Below are 27956 nucleotides of genomic sequence, written 5' to 3'. Positions count from 1 at the left end.
GGCAGGGACAATACTTACAGTCTCTTCTTATCCACCAGTCGCTTCACGCGGATGGCTCTCTGCTCTGAGTAGAGTTTACATACTCCTGTTACAGGGAAGACACCAGAACACAGACCACTCAAAGCTGCTCCCCAGGCAAAGGGCTCGTTACACAGAATGAGATGCTACGGTCTTCGGCTGGCAAAGCTAAACCGTGCATCTCATCTATTGCGAAACGCCCCATTTGACGTGTAAGCTAAAATGAGATACTTTTTAAGTAATCTTCGACGAAGTCCAGCACGGCGGTGCGATGCTCCTTCACTTGCTGGGAGTGCGTGTCCTTGTGGGCTGCAAGACAGAAGGACAGCGCTCAGGGCTCCATGCCGGTCGGCCGCTCCCCGACAGCAGTTCTTGACCACAAGTATTTTTAAAAAGAGAATCACGCCCTGGCCGGTTGGCTCAGCGGTAGAGCGTCGGCCTAGCGTGCGGAGGACCCGGGTTCGATTCCCGGCCAGGGCACATAGGAGAAGCGCCCATTTGCTTCTCCACCCCTCCGCCGCGCTTTCCTCTCTGTCTCTCTCTTCCCCTCCCGCAGCCAAGGCTCCATTGGAGCAAAGATGGCCCGGGCGCTGGGGATGGCTCTGTGGCCTCTGCCTCAGGCGCTAGAGTGGCTCTGGTCGCAATATGGCGACGCCCAGGATGGGCAGAGCATCGCCCCCTGGGGGGCAGAGCACCGCCCCTGGTGGGTGTGCCGGGTGGATCCCGGTCGGGCGCATGCGGGAGTCTGTCTGTCTGTCTCTCCCTGTTTCCAGCTTCAGAAAAATGAAAAAAAAAAAAAAAAAAGAGAAGCACAAAACAAATGCGGTGTCAAGTGACATTACGTTTTTAAAACATTGATATTTGTCAGGCTTTACAAGAGCGAGCGATCAACCCTGTACAAAACAACAATCACATGCCTCATGGTTTTGACAGCACAGGGCGTGGCCCACTTCTTGAGAGCTGACCCGTTTGTACTAACAGCGGGCAGCGCTCGAGGTCGCCTCAGGCAGCAGTCTCAGTCACACGCGGCCACACACTCCCGCTGCTGACAGCCGCCACCGTCAGCCAGGGACGGTCTGTCCGCCGCCCTCGGCCATCCCGGCCCAGGGGTCCCGGCCACGAGTCACACCTCTCCTGGCTCCTAGCCACAGGGTGCCTCTCACCTGCCAGCAGCCACATCTCCCTGAATTACGGTGGCAGGATGGCAGGACTGCTCCCGCTCACTGAGAGGCTGAGTACCTACTATGTGAGGGCACCTGCTAGTACTCTGCATACACCACTGCTAATGGCCCAACCAGTCCAGAGGCTGCTGTGTTCATGCTCACTTTACTCCCGATGAGACTACGGCCCGGAGCCCAGAAAGGGGTCTGGTAGCTAATTCCCGGTCTTACTGATGTTCGTTTGTATTTTCTAGCTCGTGTCAGCACAGACCCTTAGGGCAGGGGGCATGACCGATGTGCCCCCAGGGCTGCTTCACCTGAGAGCCAGGTGAGGGCACGGGACCCAGGAGATCGTGCTCTCGTCGCTCTAAGTGGCCCTTCGGGGTCCTGATGGGAGCTGCCCCAACAGGCGTCTGCGTCAGAAGCTCAGCCGCGGGCGGCCACCCTGAACCCCACACTGTTCGTGTACTTGGGTCTGCCGAAGCAAATCAGAATCCAGGAGGACAGGTCCTCGGGGAGCCCTCTCCACGCCTCGCCGGAAGCTGCGCGTCAGTGGCAGGGAGGCGGGATGACACAGGCGTGCCAGCTGTGGTCCTGGGCACCCTGTCACTGTCTCCTTTCACAGTGAAGAGACCAAGGCCCGGGCAATACAGTGACCTGCCCAAGGCCACACGGCTGGAGCCTGGTGGAACGGCGGAGGGTGCCCCAGCCACCATGGCCCCAGAGCCTGCCTCTTAGCCACGGTGTCTGCCACTGAAGTCACTGCTACAGCAGGGGACAGAGCTGAGACCACCTCTTCCGTCCTTGTCCGCGCACCGCCGACCACTGCACGACGAGTACCACACAGGCCACAGGCGCACACGCACGACACACGTGTACACACACACACTCGTCTGCTCTGACCCTGGCCCCTTACACACTTTCGGTCTTTGTGGAGACGTCCTTTCTACCTCCATCCTCCCCATTATGTGACTTCAGTTGTGGCCTTTCCTGACGTTTAACAGCTTAGGCTACCACACTGACCGGGAAAGGAGGGGTGTGTAAAGCCTCAGTCTCAAAGGGCCCCCGCGGGGACTCTACCCGGGGCACCACCACAACCTTAAGGACTGAGGAGTCACGGTGTCCGCCTGCGTCTCTCAGGACGCCTTACCTTGGTTCCGCAGCTGCTGGATCGCCTCTGAGCAGGTCCGCATGAACGTCTGCGCGTCCTGGTCGATCTGGTCCCGCTCGGCGTCTGTCATCCTCCCCCAGTCAGACATGACGTGGCTGCAGGGACGGGTGGGGCGGAGTGACAGGGCAGCGCGGACAGGCAGAGCGCCGTCCGGACGGGCCCGAGGGGAGGACGGACAGGCAGAGCGCCGTCCGGACGGGCCCGAGGGGAGGACGCGCCCTTGCTGGGGTCACTGCAGGGGAGGCTGGAGGGGCCAGGAGGGACCCGCCAGGGGAGAGGAGAGAGGATGACCCAGGTGGCGGAACCATCACGTGGGAGCTGTCAGGTCAGAAAGCCCCCGCGGAGACCAACCTGGAGCCGCCCGGCGCGCAGACGCCGAGGTGGGCATGCGGGGCCTGGACCCAGAACGGGGCGGCCACGCAGGCCTGTGCGGGCGAGGACAGAGGAGCCCGCGTCAGGACACCGGGTGTGAGGGGGGCACGCGGGGCCTGGACCCAGCACGGGGCGGCCACGCAGGCTCGTGCAGGCGAGGACAGAGGAGCCCGCGTCAGGACACCGGGTGGGAGGGGGGCGTGTGGGGGCCTGGACCCAGCACGGGGCGGCCACGCAGGCCTGTGCAGGCGAGGACAGAGGAGCCCGCGCCAGGACACCGGGTGTGAGGGGGGCACGCGGGGCCTGGACCCAGCACGGGGCGGCCACGCAGGCCTGTGCGGGCGAGGACAGAGACGCAGGCCTGTGCGGGCGAGGACAGAGACGCAGGCCTGTGCGAGCAAGGACAGAGACGCAGGCCTGTGCAGGCGAGGACAGAGGAGCCCGCGTCAGGACACCGGGTGTGAGGGGGGCACACGGGGGCCTGGACCCAGCACGGGGCGGCCACGCAGGCCTGTGCGAGCGAGGACAGAGACGCAGGCCTGTGCAGGCGAGGACAGAGGCGCCCGCGTCAGGACACCGGGTGCGGCAGGCAGGACGGCGTGGGCACTATCCAGAGGCTCCTGAGAGGCGTGTGCGGGGACGTTTCAGGCTGCCATGTTCTCCACGGTGACAAGCAGCCTTGTCACTGCTGAAGAGCTTTTGGAAACAGTTCGTTTCCCCGAGACTCAGGGAGCCGGGCAAGGTGCTCGCTCTCAGCACGAGGCACAAGCTGTATCACCGTGCGCGTCTTGTAAGATGCGGGCAGGTGTGGCAGCTTTGTTACGGATGACACTATCTGCCTAATGAAACACGCTGGACATAACAGTGGACACATGACCACCGGAGCTCAAGCGGGAGGGAACTCAGGTGACAGTCAGCACTCCAGTTCCAGCCGCCAGCCCCCACTGGTGCTGAGAACACGATACAAAGTCCTGACCGCCCGTCCTACCCCACCCGTGACCTGCCCCTCTGACCACACCCCAGCTCACTTCGCCCCCATCGCAGTGAGATGCTCTTGCAGCAGACGTGCGGCTCCCTCTTCCTTGGGGTCTTTGCCCAGATGGTCTGAGTGGAGCGGCTCCCTGACCACCCTCTGTGCTCAGACCCCAGCCTCGAATGTGACCTGCTATGCAAGAGTAAGAGGTGTGACATATGTCGTGTGGGTAAGTAGGTCACCTGTCTGTATTAGACATTGCGGCTATGACTGTTATAATTAATATGAGCAGTGAGAGTATTACTGATGAGATGAACAGGTTCATTACTTTTATCTGGAGTTGCATCGACCCCAGGCTTGGGGTCACGGGTCCTCTGCATCAGCGCCCCCCTCCGGCGCTCTGTGGGCAGGTGGGGCTCTCCCTACGGCCCTGCACGCCACATTTAGCCCTCACCACCCTGTCACATCACACTGATTACACACACCGACGTCCCTGGCCTTCTGTGAGGGCGCAGCCTCAGGAAGTAGGGGCCTCATCGTGCTCGTTCCTGTTTCTCCCACACCTAACAGGGGCGAGCACACAGGTGTGCCGACATCAGCTGAGCACCTGGGAGGCCCAGGCAGGCTTCTCGGTGCCTTCCATGCAGTCGCCTGCTGGCTGACCCTTGCAGTCCACTCACACACTCATCACACACACCCCAACCCACGTCAGGCTCTGTGGCAGGGGCTGGGGTTCCAAGTTGAATAAGGCTCATTTCTGATGCCCACAGAGTGGGGCGTACAACAGGGGAGATGACACAGAGACAGGGGGCACAAGGAACTGTGCTGGGAGTGGTCAGTTGGTGCAGGCAGAGCAGAAGACACCCCACACCGAGGAGAGCCAGAGAGGACCTGCTACAAACCCCTACCTTGCGGGTCATGGCTGGAACAGCCACACGTGGGGACAACCCAGACACATCTGAGAGGGAGGGACACAGGAGCACATGGGGCAGTCCAGCACCAGCGCCCTAGCTCTGACTCAACACCCCCCTGCACCTTGCTTTTTTTTTTTTTTTTTTTTTGTATTTTTCTGAAGTTGGAAACGGGGAGGCAGTCAGACAGACTCCCGCATGTGCCCGACTGGGATCCACCCGGCATGCCCACCAGGGGGCGATGCTCTGCCCACCTGGGGCGTTGCTCTGTTGCAACCAGGGCCATTCTAGCGCCTGAGGCAGAGGCCATGGAGCCATCCTCAGAGCCCGGGCCAATTTTGCTCCAATGAAGCCTTGGCTGCGGGAGGGGAAGAGAGAGACAGAGAGGAAGGAGAGGGGGAGGGGTGGAGAAGCAGATGGGTACCTCTCGTGTGCCCTGGCCAGGAATCAAACCCGGGACTCCTGCACGCCAGGCCGATGCTCTACCACTGAGCCAACCGGCCAGGGCCACCTTGCTTTCTTAATTAGTGTGACCTAACATGGTAACCCTAACAGAACGGACTCTACTTGAGGCAGAAGACCCAAAAGTGACAGAGAGGGCTGAACCAGCATGCTCAGCGCCCCACCCCGGCAGAATCAGATCGCTGTGGGAGGACTGAGCAGTGAGCAGAGGGGACCGGAGTGTGTGCTGGTCCCGAGCAGAAGCCAACTCATCAGACACGGAGGCTAAGGGATCAGGGACAAACTGGAAGAGAGGTCCCTCACTGCTGTGTCAGAGTGCGTCCGTGGTCAGAGCAGACCTATAAATGACCAGTTCCAAGAAGATGAGATTAACAGCCTCCTACGCTATATATTTTGATTTAATGAACCTTCAGCTCAGTGAAATGGAAGAGAACTAAAGGTTAATTTGATAAAAATGATTACTCAGTTAAAAGGTGATGTTCCTTCAGGACTCAGTAGACATTAACCTTTAAGTCTGGGAATCGGCAGGATGGTTCTTCTCTTAGTAACAACAACAACAGAGAGCAAGAAAGCTTTCCCCAAGTGGGGGGTGTTTTGTGGCCAGGATATTACAGAAGAGGCACAACTGCCAGAAGGGAAGAAATTATTTTTAAATGAAATCATTCAAGAGATGCAGCCAGAGGCTACCCAGGTTGGATGCTGTTCTGCTCTAGTAAAATGTTATTATTAAAAAAGTTAAATGGGTCAATAAAGTCTGAGCTTTACATTACGGAAAAAATTAGCTTCCTAATTATGTCAAACTAACGTAGCCTTATGGTCCGAAGGCAATATTTCTAAACATGCTCTTTCAATTCCACCATCATACTGCATCCAAAACGGCCTCAGCAGGCTGCGGCCAGCACCTGCCGCATGGTGAAAAGAAAGGCTTTCAACAGGCCACGGCTTCGGGTCGGAGAGCGTCCTGGGAGAAGCGAAGGGCAGCCTTTCTCTGTCTGCAGAGCAGACAGGGTGCGGGTAAGGCTTCTTCCCCCAGCCTCGGGTTGGTTTCTCTGTGAACCAACTAACTCCCCCAGGGTGACGCCCCGCCCCCTTTCCCAGCCCCCCTTCCACCCATTCCCCCCCCCCCCCCCCCCCCCCCCCCCCCCCGCCGCGGGATGAGGCGGGACTTCCCTGACTGACAACCTGGTGGACGAACTGGGCATGCACACCTGTCTAGAACAGCTCCTTCCTCTCCCTCCCGGACAGCAGAGGTCCTGCTCTGGTCCTCTCAGTCGCTATAAAGGGACCTGCCCAGCTGGCTGCGCTCTGGGAACTGTGACCGCTCGGTAGCACCAGTGGCTGAGTGAGTGTGCTTTATTCAGGGGTCCTCATCGAGGCCACCCCGCCGCCTCGCAGACAGCACTGCCTGCCACCCTAGATTTGACCAGCGATGGAACTGGTAGCACGTCCATCTCCGTCACGTCACGCTGACCTGACTCCTGCACCGTCTTTCTCTCCCTCCTCCTCTCCCTGCAGGAAACAGAGGTGCTTTCTTTTTCGAATGACCACCCCCAAAGGCATCCTAGGTCAAATGGGGTTCCAATTGAGTTACCATTCACCAAGGGACTTCTATGTGCCAAGAACAGTCACATTTCATCCTTGTAAGCACACTGTCCACATTCTACAAAGGAGGAGCCAGGCCCAGGGCCAGGCTGGGAGCTGCCTGCCCCCACAGTTAGCACTCGGCAGAGTTGACCAGGCTCTCCGGTGATGCCCCCAAACCCGTGCTCTTTCAAAGGGACCAAAACAGGGTCAGGAGTGGAACTCAGAGGACACTAGTCCACAGTGCTGGCTGTTACGGGGAAAGGGACGATGGATTGGATCGGTTAAGACCAGGAGAGCCTTGGGAGCTATCGTTCTACCTAACACTCAGGCCACACGGCCAGTATGTGGCGGGGCTGGGACTGGCCCCAGGGTCCCCATCCTCAGTCCTACCATCCGCTGCAGTCAGCGCTGACAAAGGGAAAAGCTGAAGCCAGTGCCCACTCTCCCGAGGCACATCAGAGAAAAGGACTCGGAGAGCCGGCCGCGGCGGTCAGGGAACAGTGACTGGGCGCTGAGCTGCGGAGTGTGAGAACCGCCCCTGGTGATACTGTCACAGTCAGGTCAGAACTAGGGCAGGGTGCAGAACAGCACCGACGCGGCCTCTCTCTGATTCCACTGCTTTCTCCTTTCCACACCCATTTCAACTTTGTGTCCTATCTGAGTCTCCCCATAGCCAACGGGCTAAGAGCACCCCAATTATTCCAGCAGGGCTCTGCAGGTGCTGTCTTAGGGGTCAGAGGCACATGCTGTGCCCCGGGGCCGCGTGGCCGGCTGCAGTGCTCAGCTCGGCTGTGCGGCACCAAAGCAGCACAGATGGTCACCAATGGGTGGGCGTGGGGCTGCTCCAGTAAACTTTATGAGCTAACACTCCAACCTGAATTTCATATAATTCTCATACGTGGTAAAGTCTGATTATTTTCCCCCAGCCATTTAATAATGTAAAAGCTATTCTTAGCCGACAGGCTGTACAAACACAGGTGGTGGGCTGGCTGGGGCTGCGGCTGCCGTGTGCCCAGCCCCGGCTGAGAGGAAGACGTGGGCTTTTATAGGTTAACTGAGGCGGGTGGCTCGAACCAGACTATTTACAGCCTCCGCCCAACTGGATGCCTTTTCACGGAAGGGAAGCTGACTGATTCCCATGAAAGCGCTCCACAACCCCACCGGTAACCTGGCAGTCAGGCACCAAACACAGGCACTGACGACAGGGTCACACCCATGTGGTCTCACTTTTCCAAATCAGCTGGTAGCTTCCCTTTTGATGGCCTCTGACATGAGTATTTGCTATCCAAACCCACCTTTTGAAATAAGATTTATACTGCCATCTAGTGTTGATCAACTATTTGAACCAAGCACTTAAAAAAGAAGTTCTTTCCGGTATTAGCATTAGAATAATTTTGGTACTATGCACTAGAATGACTTTAGTATATTTTAAAATACACTTAAGTGTATAAAGTTGCCTTGTCGTTTCAGCAGACAAGGCAGCAGAGAGTACTTAAAATTCACCTGAGGTGTACTTATTTTCCCTGTTAAAGAGTTCATACAAAACACTTTCATTGTGTATATATTGATGAGGTTTTTAAAAAACTCAGAGGGTGAGAGGAACCTGAAATGCAAACTCGTTTCAGAAAGACACCCTCCTTCAGAAATGCTGCTGGGCAGTCCTTCCCCGGGGCCAGTCCAACCTCCCACCAATCCACAGGGCAGCTTGACCGCGCCCTGTGGTGCCCGCCGAGGCCAGGCTGGGCAGGACGCAGAGAGCGGTGCCCCGCGCTCCTGTCTGTGTGGCGCTGGAGGCCACCCCACCAGCCGTTCTGGAAGCCTCGGTGGAAATGCCATCTTTCGTTTTAGAAACCAACTGAACCAAAACTGTCCCTGGGGGCAAGAGCCCACCTCTCCAAATGGCATCTTCACATGGTTGGTGCCTCTCTTCATCTGCTTGATATTTACTGAGTGAGAAGCTCTGTCCCACTCAGCTCTGCTGCTCACAACGTGTATGGTATGTACGGAGATGCCAACGCATGGGGGCATCAGAATAGGAGGCGTGGCCATGGGGACACGGGGGCCCCGAGGGCGGGGGCGCAGAGCCCACCCCGACTCTGGGAGCCCTTCTGCTCTGTGGGCACCCCTGTCAAACAGATCCTCCCCATGACAGCTCTGAGCTATCAGGTGACAGGTGAGCCTCAAAGCTCAAAGGGAACAGGTATGGAGAAGAACAGTCAGCAAAGTCATGGTAAGAAAGACGCACTCACCCGTAAGCATTAATATAGTCTTTCCTGTGTTCCAGGAGAAAGTCTCTCAGTTTGCCAATGTGTGAAATCTAAAATTTAAAGAAGAAAAAAATCAGTTTAGGTAGATGTTACAATCACATGAAACAAACTTTAGAAAAAAATTGAAACTACAAATGTTGGTTTCAGACTCCAGTGTCATCACTAATGTGGGTGACATTGTCAAAGTCACCCACATTCCCGGGCCTTGGTCTCTATAATGGTTCTTTCTTCCTGTGATTGTTGTGATCTATGACACTGTGAAGAAAAGATAGCGAAGGAACGTCAAGACTGCGTGAAATAATGCACGTCTAGCAACTCCGCAGCACGCGCCCAGTAAGGGCCAGTTCCTTTTCCACGCATCCGCATCTAAAACCTTGCAGACAAGCGTGCTGGGGGACGTGCCCGCGGGCTGCGGCTTTCGAGTCCGTAAAAAGGGCCCACACAGGCAGCCACGTCATCACAAGGTTCAGGCAACAGTTCAGCCCTGCGCAGCGAACCCCATCTTCCCCGTGGCCCACTTCCGCGGAGGGATGAAAGGACACAGGTCTACAGAGGGTGCAGTCTGTGACAGCTGGTTTCTAGCATCATGAACCCTTCCCTACAGCACCTACCGTGTGTCCAATTCAGCTGCAGAAGTCCCCACCACGTTCCCCCCCCGACTCCTCCAAGTCCCAGCTTCCCAATACGCACACCCCCATTCTGGGCTCTCCCTTTCCCTGGAGCGCCTGACCCCCTTCTCTCCACTGCAAGGTCTCCCTCCTCCTCTTCTTCCTCTTCCTCCTCCTCCTCCTCCTCCTCCCCCTCCTCCCCTGAGACCCTCCTCTCCTCCCTGCACCCCCTCCGCACCTCCAGCACAGCCAGACCCCATCCACACACATGCACCTATGTGAGCACCGGGTCCTCCGTGGAGACGGCACTAGTGACGGGCTCACTGCCCTCCAGACTGCAGCCTCCCAGACAGCAAAGGGCCCTCTTTCCTCGGAGCCTGTCAGGTGCAGCTGCTGGGGCAAAGTGAACCTCAAAGTCTTTTACCAAATGCTGAACAAACTGTGGGTACTGCAGTCCCAAAAGGCTTCTACCTGCTGTGGAGGCAGAATAATAATGCCCCCCACCCAGGATGTCCAAGTCCTAACTGCTGCCACCGGTGCACACACTGTTGCATGGCAACGGGAAGCGAAGAGCGCTGGAATCAGGCTGCTCATCAGCTGGCCTGGGAGTAGGAAGGTGGCCCCACGTCATGACAAGGTCCTTACGTGTGGGAGAGGGTGGCAGAGAGTTAGCTGAGTGACGCAAGGGGAGAAGGACGCGGCCCAACACTGCCGGCTTCGGGACAGAGGAAGGGGCCGAGGAGTGAAGGCGCCTCTACAGCTGGAGGAGGCCAGGCGCGGACTCTCCTCTGAGTCTCCCTGCAGAGAAGGCCGCCCCGCCCGTGCCCTGACCTCAGTCCCTGGAGTCCCACTTCAGGCTCCTGGCCTACAGAACTGAGAGAGCACGCAGCCGGGAGAAACTGACACACCTCCTCTCAGCTGGGCTGCCGTGACCAAGCGCCACCGGCCGGGTGGCCTGAACGACAGACATGTCTTCCTCCCAGGTCCGGAGGCTGGACATCTCGGCCGGGCCGAGGTGCCGGCAGATTCACTGTCTGCCGTGGGCCCTCCTCCTGGTTCTGGGATGCTGCCTTCTTGCTGAATCCTCAGGATCAAGGGAGAGTGCCCCTCCCACGTCTCTTCTTTTCTTCTTTTTTTTTTAATCTTATTTTTATTAATTTTAATGCAGTGACATTGATAAATCAGGGTACATATGTTCCGAGAAAACATCTCCAGATTATTTTGACCTTTGATTATGCTGCATACCCCCCTCACTCAAAGTCAAATCGTCCTCTGTCACCTTCTATCTGGTTTTCTTTGTGCCCCTCCCCTCCCCCCACCCCCTCCCTCTCCTTCCTCGCCCCCTCCCCACCCCTCCATCCCACTCCCTGTTACCATCACATTCTTGTTCATGTCTCTGAGTCTCATTTTTATGTCCCATCTATGCATGGGTTCATATAGTTCTTAGTTTTTTCTGATTTACTTATTTCACTCCGTATAATGTTATCAAGGTCCATCCATGTTGTTGTAAAATGATCCGATGTCATCATTTCTTATGGCTGAGTAGTATTCCATAGTATATATATACCAAAGCTTTTTAATCCACTCGTCCTCTGACGGATAAGTCTCTTCTTAAAGGGCACCAGGCCCATTCACGGGGCTCTGCCCTCATGACATGATCACCTCCCTAAGGTCCCACCCCCAAGTACCATCACAATGGAGATTTGGGCTCAACATATGAATTCTGGGGACACACACATTCAGTCTCCAGCATACCTACTTAGGGCCTTAATCCAAAGCAGGTATTTTAGGAATCAAAAAAGTTTTTCATAAAAAGTTTTAAAAGGTCCAAGGAAAGTTTTAAAAGGAATCTACGACATAGGCTAGATCCAGCAGCCCCCACCCCATGTCTTTAGCTAGTTCTAGTCTGGGGGGGGGGGGCATCGGGGTGTGTGCCAGGAACGAGAAGGCCCCAGGGGTATCTCAAAATACATAATTACAAGAGGTTTCACTTAAAGTAGAACAAATGTGATTGCAATTTCTTATGCTCTGTAATGGCAAATTTCTATAAAATGAATTTATTAAAATGGAGTTAAGCTTATTCAGGATTAAATGAAATTCTTGGTAAATTAAGAGGTGCTAAATCATACAATATCATCAGTATAATAACTCCGTACTTAACATGAGCACAATGTATAAAGTAACATTTCAAATGCCAAAAATAGAAATACACGAGCATTAAAATTTCTGTAGGTATTTGACAGCCTCGAAATTTATTAGCTTCCTAAAATAAGCACAAAAATCACAACAAGTCAATAACTAAGAAAAAACGCAATAGGTCTGTGATTTATCTAAATAGATAGCTTCAGGCCCCAAATTGCATCCCAGGATAGGGTTATCTTAATAAAGAATGACTTCACAGGTGAATCACACGAGTACCACTACCATTTTTATAAGAATTCTTGGCCAAGCTCTGACTTAATTACTGTTGTGTTTAACTCCTATTTTTGAGAATAAACTGCCAAAGATAGCATATTATATTTCACACAATTCTGATACACCCCCGGGATTTTCAAAGTATTAGAGAGGCTGTGTAGTTGTAGGCTTTGGGTTTTGAATAGTTCCACATACAGTGCTAATTTTGAAAGAGTCCTCATACGCATGTATATACAGAGAATGCCTCTTATTTAAAAAAAAAATTCCAGAAGGCGATCATTCCAGTGTGAAGTTTGACAAGGAAATCAGAGTAAAATGAAAGTACACTTGCCCCATAAAAACCTAAAACTAGTGTCCGTTTTAGTCTTGATATCATTGAAAGGCATGGGGAGCAGGTAGGGAGAGAGCGGGGAGGGGAGAGCAGGGAGGGGAGGGGAGGGGAGAGGAGGGAGGGGGAGGGGAGGGGAGAGGAGGGAGGGGGAGGGGAGGGGAGAGGAGGGAGGGGAGAGGAGGGAGGGGGAGGGGAGGGGAGAGGAGGGGGAGGGGGAGAGGAGGGAGGGGGAGGGGAGGGGAGAGGAGGGAGGGGAGAGGAGGGAGGGGAGGGGAGGGGGAGGGGGAGAGGAGGGGGAGGAGAAGGGGAGAGGAAGGAGGGTAAGGGGGAGGGAGAAGGGGGAGAGGAGGGAAGGGAAGGGGGAGGGGGAAGGGAGAAGAGAGAGGGGAGGGGAGGGGTCACAGGGAAAGTGTCTTGGGGGGGAGACCCCAGGGCTGGAGTCAGGGAGTGCTGTGGGGGCTGCACCACAGGGGAGGGGGCATTTCACAGGCTGGGTGGAGGAGGACACACCGCTCTCAAGCTCTAGGCCTTTGTGTCTGCTTTCTCTGCTCTTACCAGCCTTCTTCCTTCATTCCAACCCTGAGCCACCCAAGAAACGCCTGCACATTCTGCCAGGTTCTGCTCAAATGTCACCTTCTCCATGAAGCCGCCCCAGGCCTCCCCGAGTATGTTACAGACCCTGCCAGCACGCTCCACGTCATATCAGGAGCACCTATGACTCCCCCTGGGCTCCAACTGAGACCCACGAGGTCAGGGTCCATGTCCTGCTCACCACTGCATCTCCAGTAGCGCCTAAGGTGGGACAGGGGACGGGAACCATGGAGGGCACGGCCACCAGAAAAGGTTTCAAGATCGGATTACCCCTAACTTATGAGCTGGCTCAAAACGTACCAAAGATATCACAAGGTTGCACCTAGACAACTGTGAACAAACACATGAAGAACACACTGGCCTTTGTGCAAATAATTCTCCCAGAAAGTCAGCGAGGTGCATTCAGACTGTGCAGCCTCACAGGCAAAATCCACCGAGAAGGGTTGTCCTAACGCGCCCCACAGAGGGGGCCAGTCCTTCCCATGCTGTCCTCTTCCAGGGGAGAGTGAGGGGTAGGGTGGGTCACATGAGATACGTCTCTGCCAGAGAGCACAGGTGTGGGCGGAGAGGAGAGTCCCTCACTTCTAGTGGACGCCGTGGTTTAAGTAAGAACGGACCGGGCCATAGCTAACAGAGAGAAGAAGGAAGCAAAGGAGGGAGGGAGGGAGGAAAACAGAGAGAGGAGGGAGGGCAGGGAGGCAGCCATACCTAATATCTCCTCCCCACCCATCACCTTAGGTGAGTTACTTCCTTTCGTTCTGACAACAGCCCAGCGGAGAAAGACATTTGCCTGGGCGGGCAGAAAGCAAAGACAGAATGGCCGACCGCTGGACGCTGAGCTACAGGCCCTCCATTCTGTTAGGCCAATGACTCCGCTACGCTGGGGCTTCCGGCCATCTGACACTCAAGTGACTTTAATACCTGCTGTGTACCATTGTTCAACTGGTTTGAAAACCTCCCACTGAAAATATAATGACAAAGCCTGACCTGTGGGGGCGCAGTGGATAAAGCATCGACCTGGAAATGCTGAGGTTGAGGTCACCGGTTCAAAACCCTGGGCTTGCCTGGTCAAGGCACATATGGGAGTTGATGCTTCCAGCTCCTCCCCCCCTTCTGTCTCTCCTCTGTCTCTCCCTCTCCTCTCTAAAATGAATATATATATATATATATATATATATATATATATATATAATGACATTAAGGATTTATACTGAAAAATTTACAAATAAAATGATGTCCCTGGATCCGCGTCACAATGATACTGGGGGGTGGGGGGCAGGTGCAACAGGACCAGTCCCGAGTCCGTAACTGCAGACGATGGGCCAGGCGCATGGGGGTCCCCATGCCACCCATGTGCTGGGGTCTGTATTTTCATTTTCTTTAACAGAATATTACTTTCAAAAATCTCCCATTTGAGCGCTTTCCTCTCCTCACATTTTTAGTCATTTTGAAGCACAGACTGCTGTCAAAACAGTAGTAACCTACAGCTGAAGCAACAAGAAATCCGTCCACAATCTCTAGCTGCTTCATCTCTAAGCACTGGCAACCTTTGCTAGAGGTTCCGTTGAACAGACTGGTGCCACCGAAAAGAAACCAGGCACGTCCTCTTTAAGAGTTTACTATGTAGTGGGCAGCATTCCCAGAGCACCCTATACATCAGCCCACCCGACTCTTCCAGCAGCCTCACGAGACAGGTGTCCCCATCACACCCATTCTACAGATGAGAAAACTGGGTCACGGCGAGGGCACGGGATTTGCTCAGGGACGCACAGGGTGAAGCCAGGCTGGAGCCCACGTGTGCCGAGTATCAGGCACAAACCTAAGCCCAGATTCTGGGTAGGTGACAACTGTAGTTCTCCAGGGCAGGGACCACAAGGGGACAGCTGGGACCTGAGGAAGCACAGAGTGAGCAGCACCAAGCTGTCCTTTTCGTCCTGTGTCAGGCTCAACAAGGTGCTATGCCTGGGTTGTCCGGCATGGCCACGCTTGCTGAGCGCCAGCCTGTGCGCCGGGCACACACTGGGTGACATGCGGGCTGTCCGTCACTGCCCCGTGGCAACCGGGTGGATCAGACACTACCCCCCCCACACTTCATAAACATGGGAACTGAGGCCACGCCAGGACACAAGGCAGTCGGCGGCAGAGCTGACCGGGCTGGCCCGGAGGCCTGGGACTCAGAGGCTGTTGCTTGTTCTATTGCGCTGCACGGAAGACTGATACAACCAGTGACACTGAGCTTGGGTCTGAGGTCTGTCAGCAGAGCAGTGTGGGCAGGGTGTCGGGTGAGGGCGTGTGGACTGACTCTGCAACGCCTAACTGCAGTGGAGCTAGAAAGATCTGCGAGAAAGGCTTCCGAGTGCTCCACACACAGTGTTCATGTCACAGCCCCTCTGGTGACAAAGTGGAAACCCACGTGCATCTGAAGAATGTGCTCCCGGCCCGACATTGGCTCCTCCCTGGCAGCTGCATGGAGGCCGGAGCTGACAGGCCACGGGGGCTGTCTAGTGCGACCGGTTCGCCCTGAGACCCCATCAGCGGACCACCACGGGCCAGGTGTGAAGGCGACTTCCAGGACAGGCTCTCTTCCCCGTCCCGGGCTGGTCCCTGTCCTGTCAGCTCAGGGTGGGGTGTGGGCAGCGGGGCAGGCTCGGGCAGAGGCTGTGCAGGGCCACGTGGTGGGGCAGCCAGGGGAACTGGTAGGAGACCCAGGCAGCTGGCCCCGGTTCCCGGGCTCTCATCTCTGTCTACGGCTGAGGGGACCCTGACGGCCACCCGGGGCTGCGTGCAGAGGCCCCGGCGGGATGAACACTGCCGGCCTGTCCAGCCCTCCGCTCACCCTCAGAAGGCGGAAGAGAGCCTGGCCTGTGATGGGAGGAGGGGAGCCTGTGGCGGGAGGAGGGGAGCCTGTGATGGGAGGAGGGGGAGCCTGTGGCGGGAGGAGGGGAGCCTGTGGCGGGAGGAGGAGCGTGTGACGGGAGGAGGGGGAGCCTGTGATGGGAGGAGGGGGAGCCTGTGGCGGGAGGAGGGGGAGCCTGTGGCGGGAGGAGGGGAGCCTGTGACGGGAGGAGGGGGAGCCTGTGGCGGGAGGAGGGGAGCCTGTGACGGGAGGAGGGGGAGCCTGTGACGGGAGGAGGGGGAGCCTGTGACGGGAGGAGGGGAGCCTGTGGCGGGAGGAGGGGGAGCCTGTGACGGGAGGAGGGGAGCCTGTGACGGGAGGAGGGGGAGCCTGTGGCGGGAGGAGGGGAGCCTGTGGCGGGAGGAGGGGGAGCCTGTGGCGGGAGGAGGGGGAGCGTGCGCGGCTGCAGCCAGCGACGGGGTCTCTTCTGGCCCGTGCTCCGCCCACATCTGGCCACAAATCTGAAGCCGGATTCTCCACTCAGAGTCCTGTGTTCCGACTCCTGCGTTTCTCTTTCAGGTGGTTCCAAAGCTGGGCTGGGAGGAAAGGGTGTTTTTATAAGCTCCTCTAAACTCTTAAGCATTGCCAACTGAAATTTTGAGGAAGTTGCTTAATATCCCCGGGCTTCACCACAAAGGGAGGGCTGTGAAAAGTATTTTAAGAAACAGCAGTAGCGTAAGTTAAGAGCCAACTTCTACTGAGCACATACTATGCGGCGGGCAGCTAGCTGACGGCTCCACATCCACGGCCTCACTCACCTCCTGAAACAGTCCGATGAGAGGGCGCCCACTCTGACCCCATCGCACAGAGGAGAGGGCGCCCACTCTGACCCCATGTCACAGAGGAGAGGGAGCCCACTCTGACCCCATCGCACAGAGGAGAGGGCGCCCACTCTGACCCCATCACAGAGGAGAGGGAGCCCACTCTGACCCCATCACAGAGGAGAGGGCGCCCACTCTGACCCCATCGCACAGAGGGGAGGGAGCCCACTCTGACCCCATCACAGAGGAGAGGGCGCCCACTCTGACCCCATCACAGAGGAGAGGGCGCCCACTCTGACCCCCTCGCACAGAGGAGAGGGAGCCCACTCTGACCCCATCACAGAGGAGAGGGCGCCCACTCTGACCCCATCACAGAGGAGAGGGCGCCCACTCTGACCCCATCACAGAGGAGAGGGCGCCCACTCTGACCCCATCGCACAGAGGAGAGGGCGCCCACTCTGACCCCATCACAGAGGAGAGGGCGCCCACTCTGACCCCATCACAGAGGAGAGGGCGCCCACTCTGACCCCATCACAGAGGAGAGGGCGCCCACTCTGACCCCATCACAGAGGAGAGGGCGCCCACTCTGACCCCATCACAGAGGAGAGGGCGCCCACTCTGACCCCATCACAGAGGAGAGGGCGCCCACTCTGACCCCATCACAGAGGAGAGGGAGCCCACTCTGACCCCATCACAGAGGAGAGGGCGCCCACTCTGACCCCATCGCAGAGGAGAGGGCGCCCACTCTGACCCCATCACAGAGGAGAGGGCGCCCACTCTGACCCCATCGCACAGAGGAGAGGGAGCCCACTCTGACCCCATCACAGAGGAGAGGGAGCCCACTCTGACCCCATCACAGAGGAGAGGGCGCCCACTCTGACCCCATCGCACAGAGGAGAGGGAGCCCACTCTGACCCCATCACAGAGGAGAGGGCGCCCACTCTGACCCCATCACAGAGGAGAGGGCGCCCACTCTGACCCCATCGCACAGAGGAGAGGGAGCCCACTCTGACCCCATCGCAGAGGAGAGGGCGCCCACTCTGACCCCATCACAGAGGAGAGGGAGCCCACTCTGACCCCTCGCACAGAGGAGAGGGCGCCCACTCTGACCCCTCGCACAGAGGAGAGGGCGCCCACTCTGACCCCATCACAGAGGAGAGGGAGCCCACTCTGACCCCATCACAGAGGAGAGGGCGCCCACTCTGACCCCATCACAGAGGAGAGGGAGCCCACTCTGACCCCATCACAGAGGAGAGGGCGCCCACTCTGACCCCATCACAGAGGAGAGGGCGCCCACTCTGACCCCTCGCACAGAGGAGAGGGCGCCCACTCTGACCCCTCGCACAGAGGAGAGGGCGCCCACTCTGACCCCATCACAGAGGAGAGGGCGCCCACTCTGACCCCATCACAGAGGAGAGGGCGCCCACTCTGACCCCATCACAGAGGAGAGGGCGCCCACTCTGACCCCATCACAGAGGAGAGGGCGCCCACTCTGACCCCATCACAGAGGAGAGGGCGCCCACTCTGACCCCATCACAGAGGAGAGGGAGCCTCGGCAGCATTTCGTATAAATGGTTCAAAACAAATGGGACACACGTTGACTCCCAGAGATGCCCCTGCGGCCCCCCCCCCCCAGCTCGGCAGTTCTCTGAGGGCTGCTCTCACCACCGGTGAGCTCGGAGCGCCCGCTGCTGAGGGGACCTGTCCCGGGCACAGGCCCTGCCCGCAGCTGCCGGGCGGCACAGCCACCGGCCACGCCCAGAGTCAGAGGGCCCCCGGCTTCCTCAGGCAGCTGCCCTTAGCCCACCTTATTCAAACCGCATGCTGACGCTCCTGGTGGCCCTGACTCGCCCCCCCCTCGGAAGACAAGCCAAGGTCACTACCAGGTGGCTGTGTTTTAACAAGACTAATCCCACAATCAGTAGCACACCGAGCTTCTCCGCACAGACTGATGATGCGGCTGCAGCAGGTGCCCCTGAGGGCCAACTCGCCTCACCTGCCACACACACGGCTTTCCGAGTGGAGACCAAACATCCCAGCACGTGCGCTGTGAGGGCCGGTCCAGGGGGTGGTCTGTGCTGCTGACCTGACTACTGACAGGACGACCCCCCACAACGTGCTGCCGTGTGGGGGGCCAGGGTTTCCCTGAGCACACAGTGCGCTCCCCGCACGGGAAGAACTGAGTCCCCAAGGCTGCTGACACGCTGAGGGGAAACTGAAAGGCTGCTCATCAAAGTACCGATGCCTGTCTGCCTGTCTGCTTTATCCTTCATGTATGCTGTTCTGTACGGCAAAACTTCCAGGATTAGTGTGTACAATCCTCACAATCTGACAGAAAACTTTTTTAAGCAAACAAAGCATCTTCCCACATACTTCCCTAAGAGTACACTGTCCCACGGGGTCGAGTCCAAGTCCTCGAGCCCCAGACCCCCACAGCCCCCTCTGCCAATGCTCCGGAGCGGAGCCCGCCCACCCCAACCCCAGTCCTGACTCTCCCTCCCCAGGTGACACCTCCGGAAGGTCCTCACTTCCCAGCCAGGTCTGGGCGCCCTCTTCACGTTACCCCCTGGCTCTGACATGTGACAGGGCCGCCCACATGCCTGGCCCAGGGCAGCTCCTCAGTGACAGTGTGACGCCAAACTGAACAGCTCTCCTTCAGGAGTGTACCGTGGGGCCGGGTCAACTCCGGCCAGGGAGTCCTCACGATCCACTGGATGGCCACAACCCCACACTAGCCACTAGGTGGCAGCACGAGCCTGACAGCTGCAGCAACGCCAGGGACGCTCCCAAAAACGTCACAGGTTTCTCCCAAGGGCTTTTCAAGCACTCCAGTTCTTTGTTTTTGGTCTGGAATCAAAGGACTGTTAAAGGATAACTGCTGCACGCAGGCCGACGTGACATGACGCCGTTGTGGAGGACACGGGCACCTGGGTACGCCCCAGCAACTCGCACGCAGGCCGACGTGACATGACGCCGTGTGGAGTACACGGGCACCTGGGTACGCCCCAGCAACGACACAGAGGAATCTGGGAGCACACCTGCCATCTGTCACCCAGGCCCGGCCCGCTGGGTGACTGTCACCACAGAACAGTCCTGCAGCCGCTCCCTCGCGGGCATTTTGTAAATCACCCAAAGGAGGAGAAACTGTGAAACAGAAGCCCTGGTCAACTCGGTAGGGCTCCTCTCAAAGGACTGCGCATTTAGCTGTTAGGGAGTTCACAGCAGGCACCCTGTCTGTCCTCTGCTGATCCCGATGGGGGTGCTGTGGCTGGCCGGCCGCCCCGCCCCGTCCCCCAGAGCGAAGGGAACTCTGTTCTGCCTGTGCTCACACTCCAACAAAGACCTGATTGATTATGAAACACTAAGTACCGATTTGCGTATTTGCCTCTGCAAGAAACCACCATTGTTCAGGAGTCCAGAGACCCAGGAGTTCCCTCTGGCATTGTGAGTCCTTGCCTGTACTGTGCACCTCGTTACTTCTCCACTCCGCCCTGACACAGCTTGCTGCTCCGTGTAGGGCACAGCAGAACCACCACGGCTCTGCGAGGGTTTGCCAGCTTTCACGGGGACTGCCTTCCCAGGCTCAGTGGGGGGCCCACGCATGAGACCCCGCGTCCACTCCAGTCATCACTGCAACGGGCACTCCAGCTCCAGCGACAAGGTCAGGACCAGCACACCTCCGGGCGTGGGGACCCTGCTCAAGTCCTGTCCCTGTGTGGGCGAAGCTCTGCAGTGTCCAGTCATACACACAGGGCCTGGCCCGGCCGCAGACGTAGCACGGGCGCCTGGACGCAGCACGCAGCTGTTCAGGGGTCACGGGCACAAGCAAACACTCCCATCTCGCTCCCTTCTTCCCTCAGCGGTTGCTCTGCAGGGCTCCCCTGGGCTCCCCGCCATGCCTACTGCAGGATGCCACCCCTCAGTGAGTGCGGGCCAGGAGGGGGACAGTCCCAGTGCGAGCCCTGGCTGCTCTTTCCCAGCCCCCTTCTCTGGTTCTCTAGCCCTCCACCCGCTGCCTGGCGTCCTCCTCCGCTCTCCCGACTCCGCTCTCCCCGACTCCGCTCTCCTGGACTCCGCTCTCCCCGACTCCGCTCTCCTGGACTCCGCTCTCCTGGACTCCGCTCTCCCGGACAGCGGCCCTCACAGGTTCCCGCTCACTCTATCTACTGTCCACAGAGCGCACCACCCGGCCCCGCCCTCGCCTGCAGGGTCCAGTTGGTGCAGCCCACTGACGGGCGCAGGTCCCACTCGGGCCTCAACAGGGAGAGAGCTCCCTCTCGACTCCCCAAGTTAGAAAATCTCTCGTTTTAGACTCTTCTTCCCTCCTTCTCATCCCACACTCTAACATGGTCAGCTGGGCCTGTCCACTCAACTTGTTCACCGTCTGCCAGAGGAGCAGGCACCGCCCTTCTCTCTGCCTGGAAGGTCTTCTTTCTCATCGGCCAAATGTCGACTCAAACGTGCTGGCCCCAAGGAGGTTTCAATAGCTGGCATTCTAGACCTGGCGGGTCGCTCGGTTGGTTAGAGCACCGTCCCAGTACACCAAGGTTGTGGGTTCCATCCCCGGTCAGGGCGTGTACAAGAACCAACCAGTGAATGCACAAATAACTGAAACAACAAACTGATATTTCTCTCTCTCTCTCTCCCCCACCACCCACTTTCCTCTCTCTCTCTCTAAGCAATTATTTAAAAAGTCTGGCATTCTGGGTTCGCATCAACATTCTCTGCATAAAGCCTTCCTTGAAGCACACTGTGTCTGGTAGTTGAATGTATGTAAGTTCTATATGTTATATATGTATATGTACATGTATAAATAACATTTTTTATTTATTTTTTCTGACGTGAGAAGCGGGGAGGCAGAGAGACAGACTCCCGCATGCGCCCGACCGGGATCCACCTGGCATGCCCACCAGGGGGCAATGTTCTGCCCATCTGGGGCGTTGCTCTGTCGTAAACGGAGCCATTCCAGTGCCTGAGGCAGAGGCCATGGAGCCATCCTCAGCGCCTGGGCCAACTTTGCTCCAGTGGAGCCTTGGCTGTGGGAGGGGAAGAGAGAGAGAGAGGAAGGAGAAGAGGAAAGGTGGAGAAGCAGATGGGTGCCTCTCCTGTGTGCCCTGGCCGGGAATCAAACCTGGGACTTCCACATGCCTGGCCAATGCTCTACCACTGAGCCAACCAGCCAGGGCTAAAATATATATATTTATATATATCTATCTATCTATCTATATATATATATATTGATATATATATATGTTAGTTGGATATGTCAAGTGCTCTATCCAATCAGTCTGGGAACGTCATGAGAAAAAAAAAAAGATTTAAGGCGATTTTGGTCTAAGAAAAACTGTAATAAGTAGCTAGATAATCTGCTCTGAACAACCTGTTGAGAACCAACGTCCCCCTGACTGGCCTGCAGCGTCCAGAATCAGCACGTGTTCTGTAAGAGAGAACCGTGGCAGGGGAGGGGGAGGCTGGCTGCTGTCCTGGGCTCACTCTTCCCTCTGCTCGCTTCCCGACTACAGACAACAGGACAGTCAGGTGCGGGGCGGGGCGGGGGGGACGACAAGGTGACTCGCACTAGCTGGGATGATTTTGGTCTAATTTTTGACAGGAGCCACTAACTTTCTAAGAACCTGAAACGTTTGCTGCTTCCTACTATTGAGTCCCATTCCCTTTTAAGAAATTCAGAAATTAAAAAAAAAAAAGTAAAAACTTACACTCTTAGTGTTGGTGACATAATGAAAGAACCCACTAGTTAAGTTAAAAAGTTGCACCATACGGTGCTAAGTGACCCAGGGAGCTCAAGGGGGCTTTCACTCTGAGAAAGGTCCAGGGCCCTGTTCACAACCCTTCCCTCCTCACTGCTCCGTCCCCGCGCTCTCCTCACACCCACGGCTGTCACACGCACACTTCCTGTCACACGCACACTTCCGTCAGACGTCTGGACCCCCACCATCCTGGCTCCACAAACGGCACTTACTGAGCACACTGCCAGAGCTCGGTCCTCTCTGGCTTCTGGGGCCCTCCTGCTGCCGCACAAGCAAGGCGACACTGAGCAGGCGGCAGGCGTGTCCCTCCTACAGCTGGAAACCAGCCAGGCCCCACAGGAGGGAGCCTCCTGCCTCTCCCAGGTCAGCCCCACAGGAGGGAGCCTCCTGCCTCTCCCAGGTCAGCCCTGCCTGCGCTCAAACGCTCAGGGTTCTTTTCACTCTACGTCCAGGTCAGCTGCTGGGCCCCACCATGAGTTCTCTCTAACCCGGCCACACTCAATCCCCTCAAGAATTCTCCATTCTCCTCTGAATGCAGCAACCGTGGGCAGCAAAACTCAAGCACAGTCCCGAGCGTGGGCGGGCGCCGTGCCTTGTGTGCCAGCCAGAGGCGCTCAGGCTGCGCCCCTGGGCTTCTAGCGACGTCACCCAGAGCCCTCGCTCGTGAGTCCCCGGAGTCCAGGTGCTTAACGGCAACTACAGTCGTTTCTTCAACGGCTACTGCTGCTAGACTGAGTGTGCCCTGTGTTCATCCCCCGCCCCCGCTCCTGTCATCTGCATTCTGATCATTCTGCCATTGAAGACATCGGAAACTAAAAACCATCAATTAAAAAAAAATGAGACAAAAATAGGCCTGAAAAAGGAGCATGGAGTTACAGAACCCTCCCTGTGGACACCCAGCTCGAGTCACAGATGCCCTGACACCCAGGGTCTCCGTCCATGGGGAGCCTCTCCTCACCTGCCGGCCTAGCAACCGGCCAAAAGCGCACAGGGGGCCGCACCCACTCTGCTTCACCACTTCCTGTGTGCTCGCTCACTCCTCTCATTCCCTCGACAGGTATGGAAGACCCAGGACCGGCTGGGCACATTAAGAAAGGAGGGAATGAAGAGGAAGAGAGGATGGAGGAGGGCAAGTAAACAGAAGCTCCAACCCAAGGACCTGACATGGATTCACACTGCCTTTCAGATCCAACCCAAATCCGCTCTGGTCTGGAGGCTGAGTGCAGAGACTGCGTGTGCAGAGACTACATGTGTAGAGACTGCATGTGCAGAGACTCCGAGTACAGGGACTGCGTGTGCAGGGACTGTGTATGCAGGGACTGCGTGTGCAGAGACTGTGTGTGCAGAGACTACGTGTGCAGAGACTCCGTGTACAGGGACTGCATGTGCAGGGACTGTGTGTGCAGGGACTGCGTGTGCAGGGACTGTGTGTGCAGAGACTCCGTGTACAGGGACTGCGTGTGCAGGGACTGCGTGTGCAGGGACTGCGTGTGCAGGGACTGCGTGTGCAGAGACTCCGTGTACAGGGACTGCGTGTGCAGGGACTGTGTGTGCAGGGACTGCGTGTGCAGGGACTGTGTGTGCAGAGACTACGTGTGCAAAGACTACATGTGTAGAGACTGCATGTGCAGGGACTGTGTGTGCAGAGACTACGTGTGCAGAGACTCCGTGTACAGGGACTGCGTGTGCAAAGACTCCGAGTACAGGGACTGCGTGTGCATGGATGCGTATGCAGAGATTACATGTGTAGAGACTGCGTGTGCAGAGACTCCGTGTACAGGGACTGTGTGTGCAGACTCTGTGTACAGAGACTGCATGTGCAGAGACTATGTGTACAGAGACTGTGTGTGCAGAGATTACATGTGTAAAGACTGCGTGTGCAGGGACTGTGTGTGCAGAGATTAAGTGTGCATGGATGCGTGTGCAGTGTGCATGTGTGCTGCAGTCCTCCGAGTCTCGGTAATTCAAGCATGGACTACAGTGTCACAGAGAACCTGGGTTCAGACCCCAGCCCTGGTGCTTACTAGCCACATGGCCTGTGCAGGGCACTGAGCTCCTCTGGGCCTCCAGCTCTGGCGTGCACGCTCTGAGGGCGAGCACACGCACTGTCTGGCACACAGCAGGTGCTCGGTCAGTCTGTTTCCTTCTGCTTCCCCCTCGTCATGGCCGGGGTCTCTCCCGGGAAGCTCCGCTGGGACTAGCACGGGGGCAGGGGAAGGGGAGGTGCAGGGACCGGGCTGGAAGGTCACGCACAGAACCGCAGCTCTGAGGAGGAGAGTGGCCAAGCTGCCGCCAGGGGAAGGGGAGGTGCGGGGGCCCGGGCTGGAAGGTCACGCACAGAACTGCAGCTCTGAGGAGAGTGGCCAAGCTGCCGCCAGGAGAAGGGGAGAAGCGGCACTGGGCACACACCCAGCAAACAGGAGGACAGTTGTGACACCAGCAATCGTGACACCAGCAGTAACAGATGTGAGCGCTTCCATGGCGGCGGGGCACCTGAAAAGCCTTTCTTTGTTTTTTTGAATAAATTTTTATTAATGTTAATGGGGTGACATTAATAAATCAGGGTACATATATTCAAAGAAAACATGTCCAGGTTATCTTGTCATTCAATTATGTTGCATACCCATCGCCCAGAGTCAGATTGTCCTCCGTCACCCTCTATTTAGTTTTCTTTGTGCCCCTCCCCCTCTCCCTTCCCTTCTCCATCCTTCCCTCCTGCATCCTCCCTCCCCCCACCCCTGGTAACCACCACACTCTTGTCCATGTCTCTTAGTCTCATTTTTATGTCCCACCAATGTATGGAATCATGTAGTTCTTGGTTTTTTCTGATTTACTTATTTCACTCCGTATAATGTTATCAAGATCCCACCATTTTGTTGTAAATGATCCGATGTCATCATTTCTTATGGCTGAGTAGTATTCCATAGTGTATATGTGCCACATCTTCTTTATCCAGTCTTCTATTGAAGGGCTTTTTGGTTGTTTCCATGTCCTGGCCACTGTGAACAATGCTGCAACGAACATGGGGCTACATGTGTCTTTACGTATCAATGTTTCTGAATTTTTGGGGTATATACCCAGTAGAGGGATTGCTGGGTCATAAAGTAGTTCTATTTTCAGTTTTTTGAGGAACCACCATACTTTCCTCCATAATGGTTGTACTACTTTACAGTCCCACCAACAGTGAATGAGGGTTCCTTTTTCTCCACAGCCTCTCCAGCACTTGCTATTACCTGTCTTGTTGATAATAGCTAATCTAACAGGTGTGAGGTGGTATCTCATTGTAGTTTTGATTTGCATTTCTCTAATAACTAATGAAGATGAGCATCTTTTCATATATCTGTTGGCCATTTGTATTTCTTCCTGAGAGAAGTGTCTGTTCATGTCCTCTTCCCATTTTTTTATTGGATTGTTTGTTTGTTGTTGAGTTTTATGAGTTCTTTGTAAATTTTGGATATTAAGCCCTTATCTGAGCTGTTGTTTGAAAATAACATTTCCCATTTAGTTGGCTGTCTGTTTATTTTGTTGTCAGTTTCTCTTGCTGAGCAAAAACTTTTTAGTCTGATGTAGTCCCATTCATTTATCTTTGCCTTCACTTCTCTTGCCTTTGGAGTCCAATTCATAAAATGTTCTTTAAAACCCAGGTCCATGAGTTTAGTACCTACGTCTTTTTCTATGTACTTTATTGTTTCAGGTCTTATATTTAGGTCTTTGATCCATTTTGAATTAATTTTAGTACATGGGGACAAGCTATAGTCGAGTTTCATTCTTTTGCATGTGGCTTTCCAGTTTTCCCAGCACCATTTGTTGAAGAGGCTTTCTTTTCTCCATTGTGTGTTGTTGGCCCCTTTACCAGAAATTATTTGACCATATATATGTGGTTTTATTTCTGGACTTTCTATTCTGTTCCATTGGTCTGAGTGTCTACTTTTCTGCCAATACCACGCTGTTTTGATTGTCGTGGCCCTATAATATAGTTTGAAGTCAGGTATTATAATGCCCCCAGCTTCATTCTTTTTCCTTAGGATTGCTTTGGCTATTCGGGGTTTTTTATAGTTCCATATAAATCTGATGATTTTTTTGTTCCATTTCTTTAAAAAATGTCATAGGAATTTTGATGGGAATTGCATTAAATTTATAAATTGCTTTGGGTAATATGGCCATCTTGATTATATTTATTCTTCCTATCCAAGAACAAGAAATATTCTTCCATCTCATTGTGTCTTTTCCGATTTCTCTTAACAATGCTTTGCAGTTTTTGTTATATAAGTCCTTTACATTCTTTGTTATGTTTATTCCTAGGTATTTTATTTTTTTTGTTGCAATCGTGAAGGGGATTATTTTTTTGAGTTCGTTTTCTAATATTTCATTGTTGGCATATAGAAAGGCTATGGACTTTTGTATGTTAATTTTGTATCCTGCGACCTTACTGTATTGGTTTATTGTTTCTAGTAATCTTTTTGTGGAGTCTTTGGGGTTTTCGATGTATAGGATCATATCATCTGCAAAAAGTGATACCTTTACTTCTTCTTTTCCGATATGGATGCCTTTTATTTCTTTGTCTTGTCTGATTGCTCTGGCCAGAACTTCTAGCACCACGTTAAATAAGAGTGGAGAGAGTGGACAACCTTGTCTTGTTCCTGATTTAAGGTGGAAAGTCCTCAGTTTTATGCCATTGAATATGATATTAGCTGGTTTATCATATATGGCCTTTATCATGTTGAGATATTTTCCTTCTATACCCATTTTGTTGAGTGTCTTAAACATAAAGTTGTGTTGTATTTTATCGAATGCCTTTTCTGCGTCTATTGATAAGATCACGTGGTTTTTGTTCTTTGTTTTGTTGATATGGTGTATTACGTTAACCGTTTTACGTATGTTGAACCATCCTTGAGATTCTGGGATGAATCCCACTTGATCATGATGTATTATGTTTTTAATATGTTGTTGTATTCGATTTGCAGTATTTTGTTTAGTATTTTAGCATCTGTATTCATTAGAGATATTGGTCTGTAGTTTTCTTTCTTTGTGCCATCCTTGCCAGGTTTCGGTATGAGGGTTATGTTGGCCTCATAAAATGTGTTTGGAAGTATTGCTTCTTCTTCAATTTTTTGGAAGACTTTGAGTAGAATAGGAACCAAGTCTTCTTTGAATGTTTGATAGAATTCACTAGTATAACCGTCTGGGCCTGGACTTTTGTTTTTGGGGAGGTTTTTAATAGTTTTTTCTATTTCTTCTCTACTAATAGGTCTGTTTAGGCTTTCTGCTTCTTCTTGACTCAGTCTAGGAAGGTTGTATTGTTCTAGGAATTTATCCATTTCTTCTAGATTGTTGAATTTGGTGGCATATAGTTTTTTATAGTATTCTACAATAATTCTTTGTATATCTATGATGTCTGTGGTGATTTCTCCTCTTTCATTAAGGATTTTATTTATATGAGTCCTGAAAAGCCTTTCTTAAAGGTGACTTGGGGACAACTCACCTGGGCACAAGCAGTTCCTAAAAAGAGCTGAACTGGGACTGGTGCTCTGTCCCGCTGCACCCTGGCCACCTCCACAGCAGGGCTGTCCCTCACGGCAGCCTTAACCTCAGTGCCCACGGCGGGAAGCCCACGCGAGGCGCAGGCGCTCCCAGAGCCCACTCTGGACTCCGAAGCCCGCTGGTGGCC

The 27956-nt window shown here is 54.9% G+C and overlaps 1 protein-coding gene across 1 annotated transcript in view; it reads right to left on the bottom strand.

The window, feature by feature from the left end:
* Window positions 1-27956, bottom strand: part of STX18 (syntaxin 18) — a 109424-nt gene that overhangs the window by 24153 nt on the left and 57315 nt on the right. Inside the window, exons 2-5 of the mRNA XM_066385201.1 lie at window positions 8901-8968; window positions 2329-2444; window positions 250-327; window positions 19-85 (exon numbers count right to left, since the gene is read on the bottom strand). Of these exons, the coding sequence (XP_066241298.1) occupies window positions 19-85; window positions 250-327; window positions 2329-2444; window positions 8901-8968 (329 nt within the window). The remainder of the gene's footprint in view (window positions 1-18; window positions 86-249; window positions 328-2328; window positions 2445-8900; window positions 8969-27956) is intronic.

Source organism: Saccopteryx leptura, chromosome 5 (genome assembly GCF_036850995.1).
Source record: "Saccopteryx leptura isolate mSacLep1 chromosome 5, mSacLep1_pri_phased_curated, whole genome shotgun sequence".
Classification (NCBI taxonomy): domain Eukaryota; kingdom Metazoa; phylum Chordata; class Mammalia; order Chiroptera; family Emballonuridae; genus Saccopteryx; species Saccopteryx leptura.
This window is presented reverse-complemented; position numbering and strand designations above follow the sequence as displayed.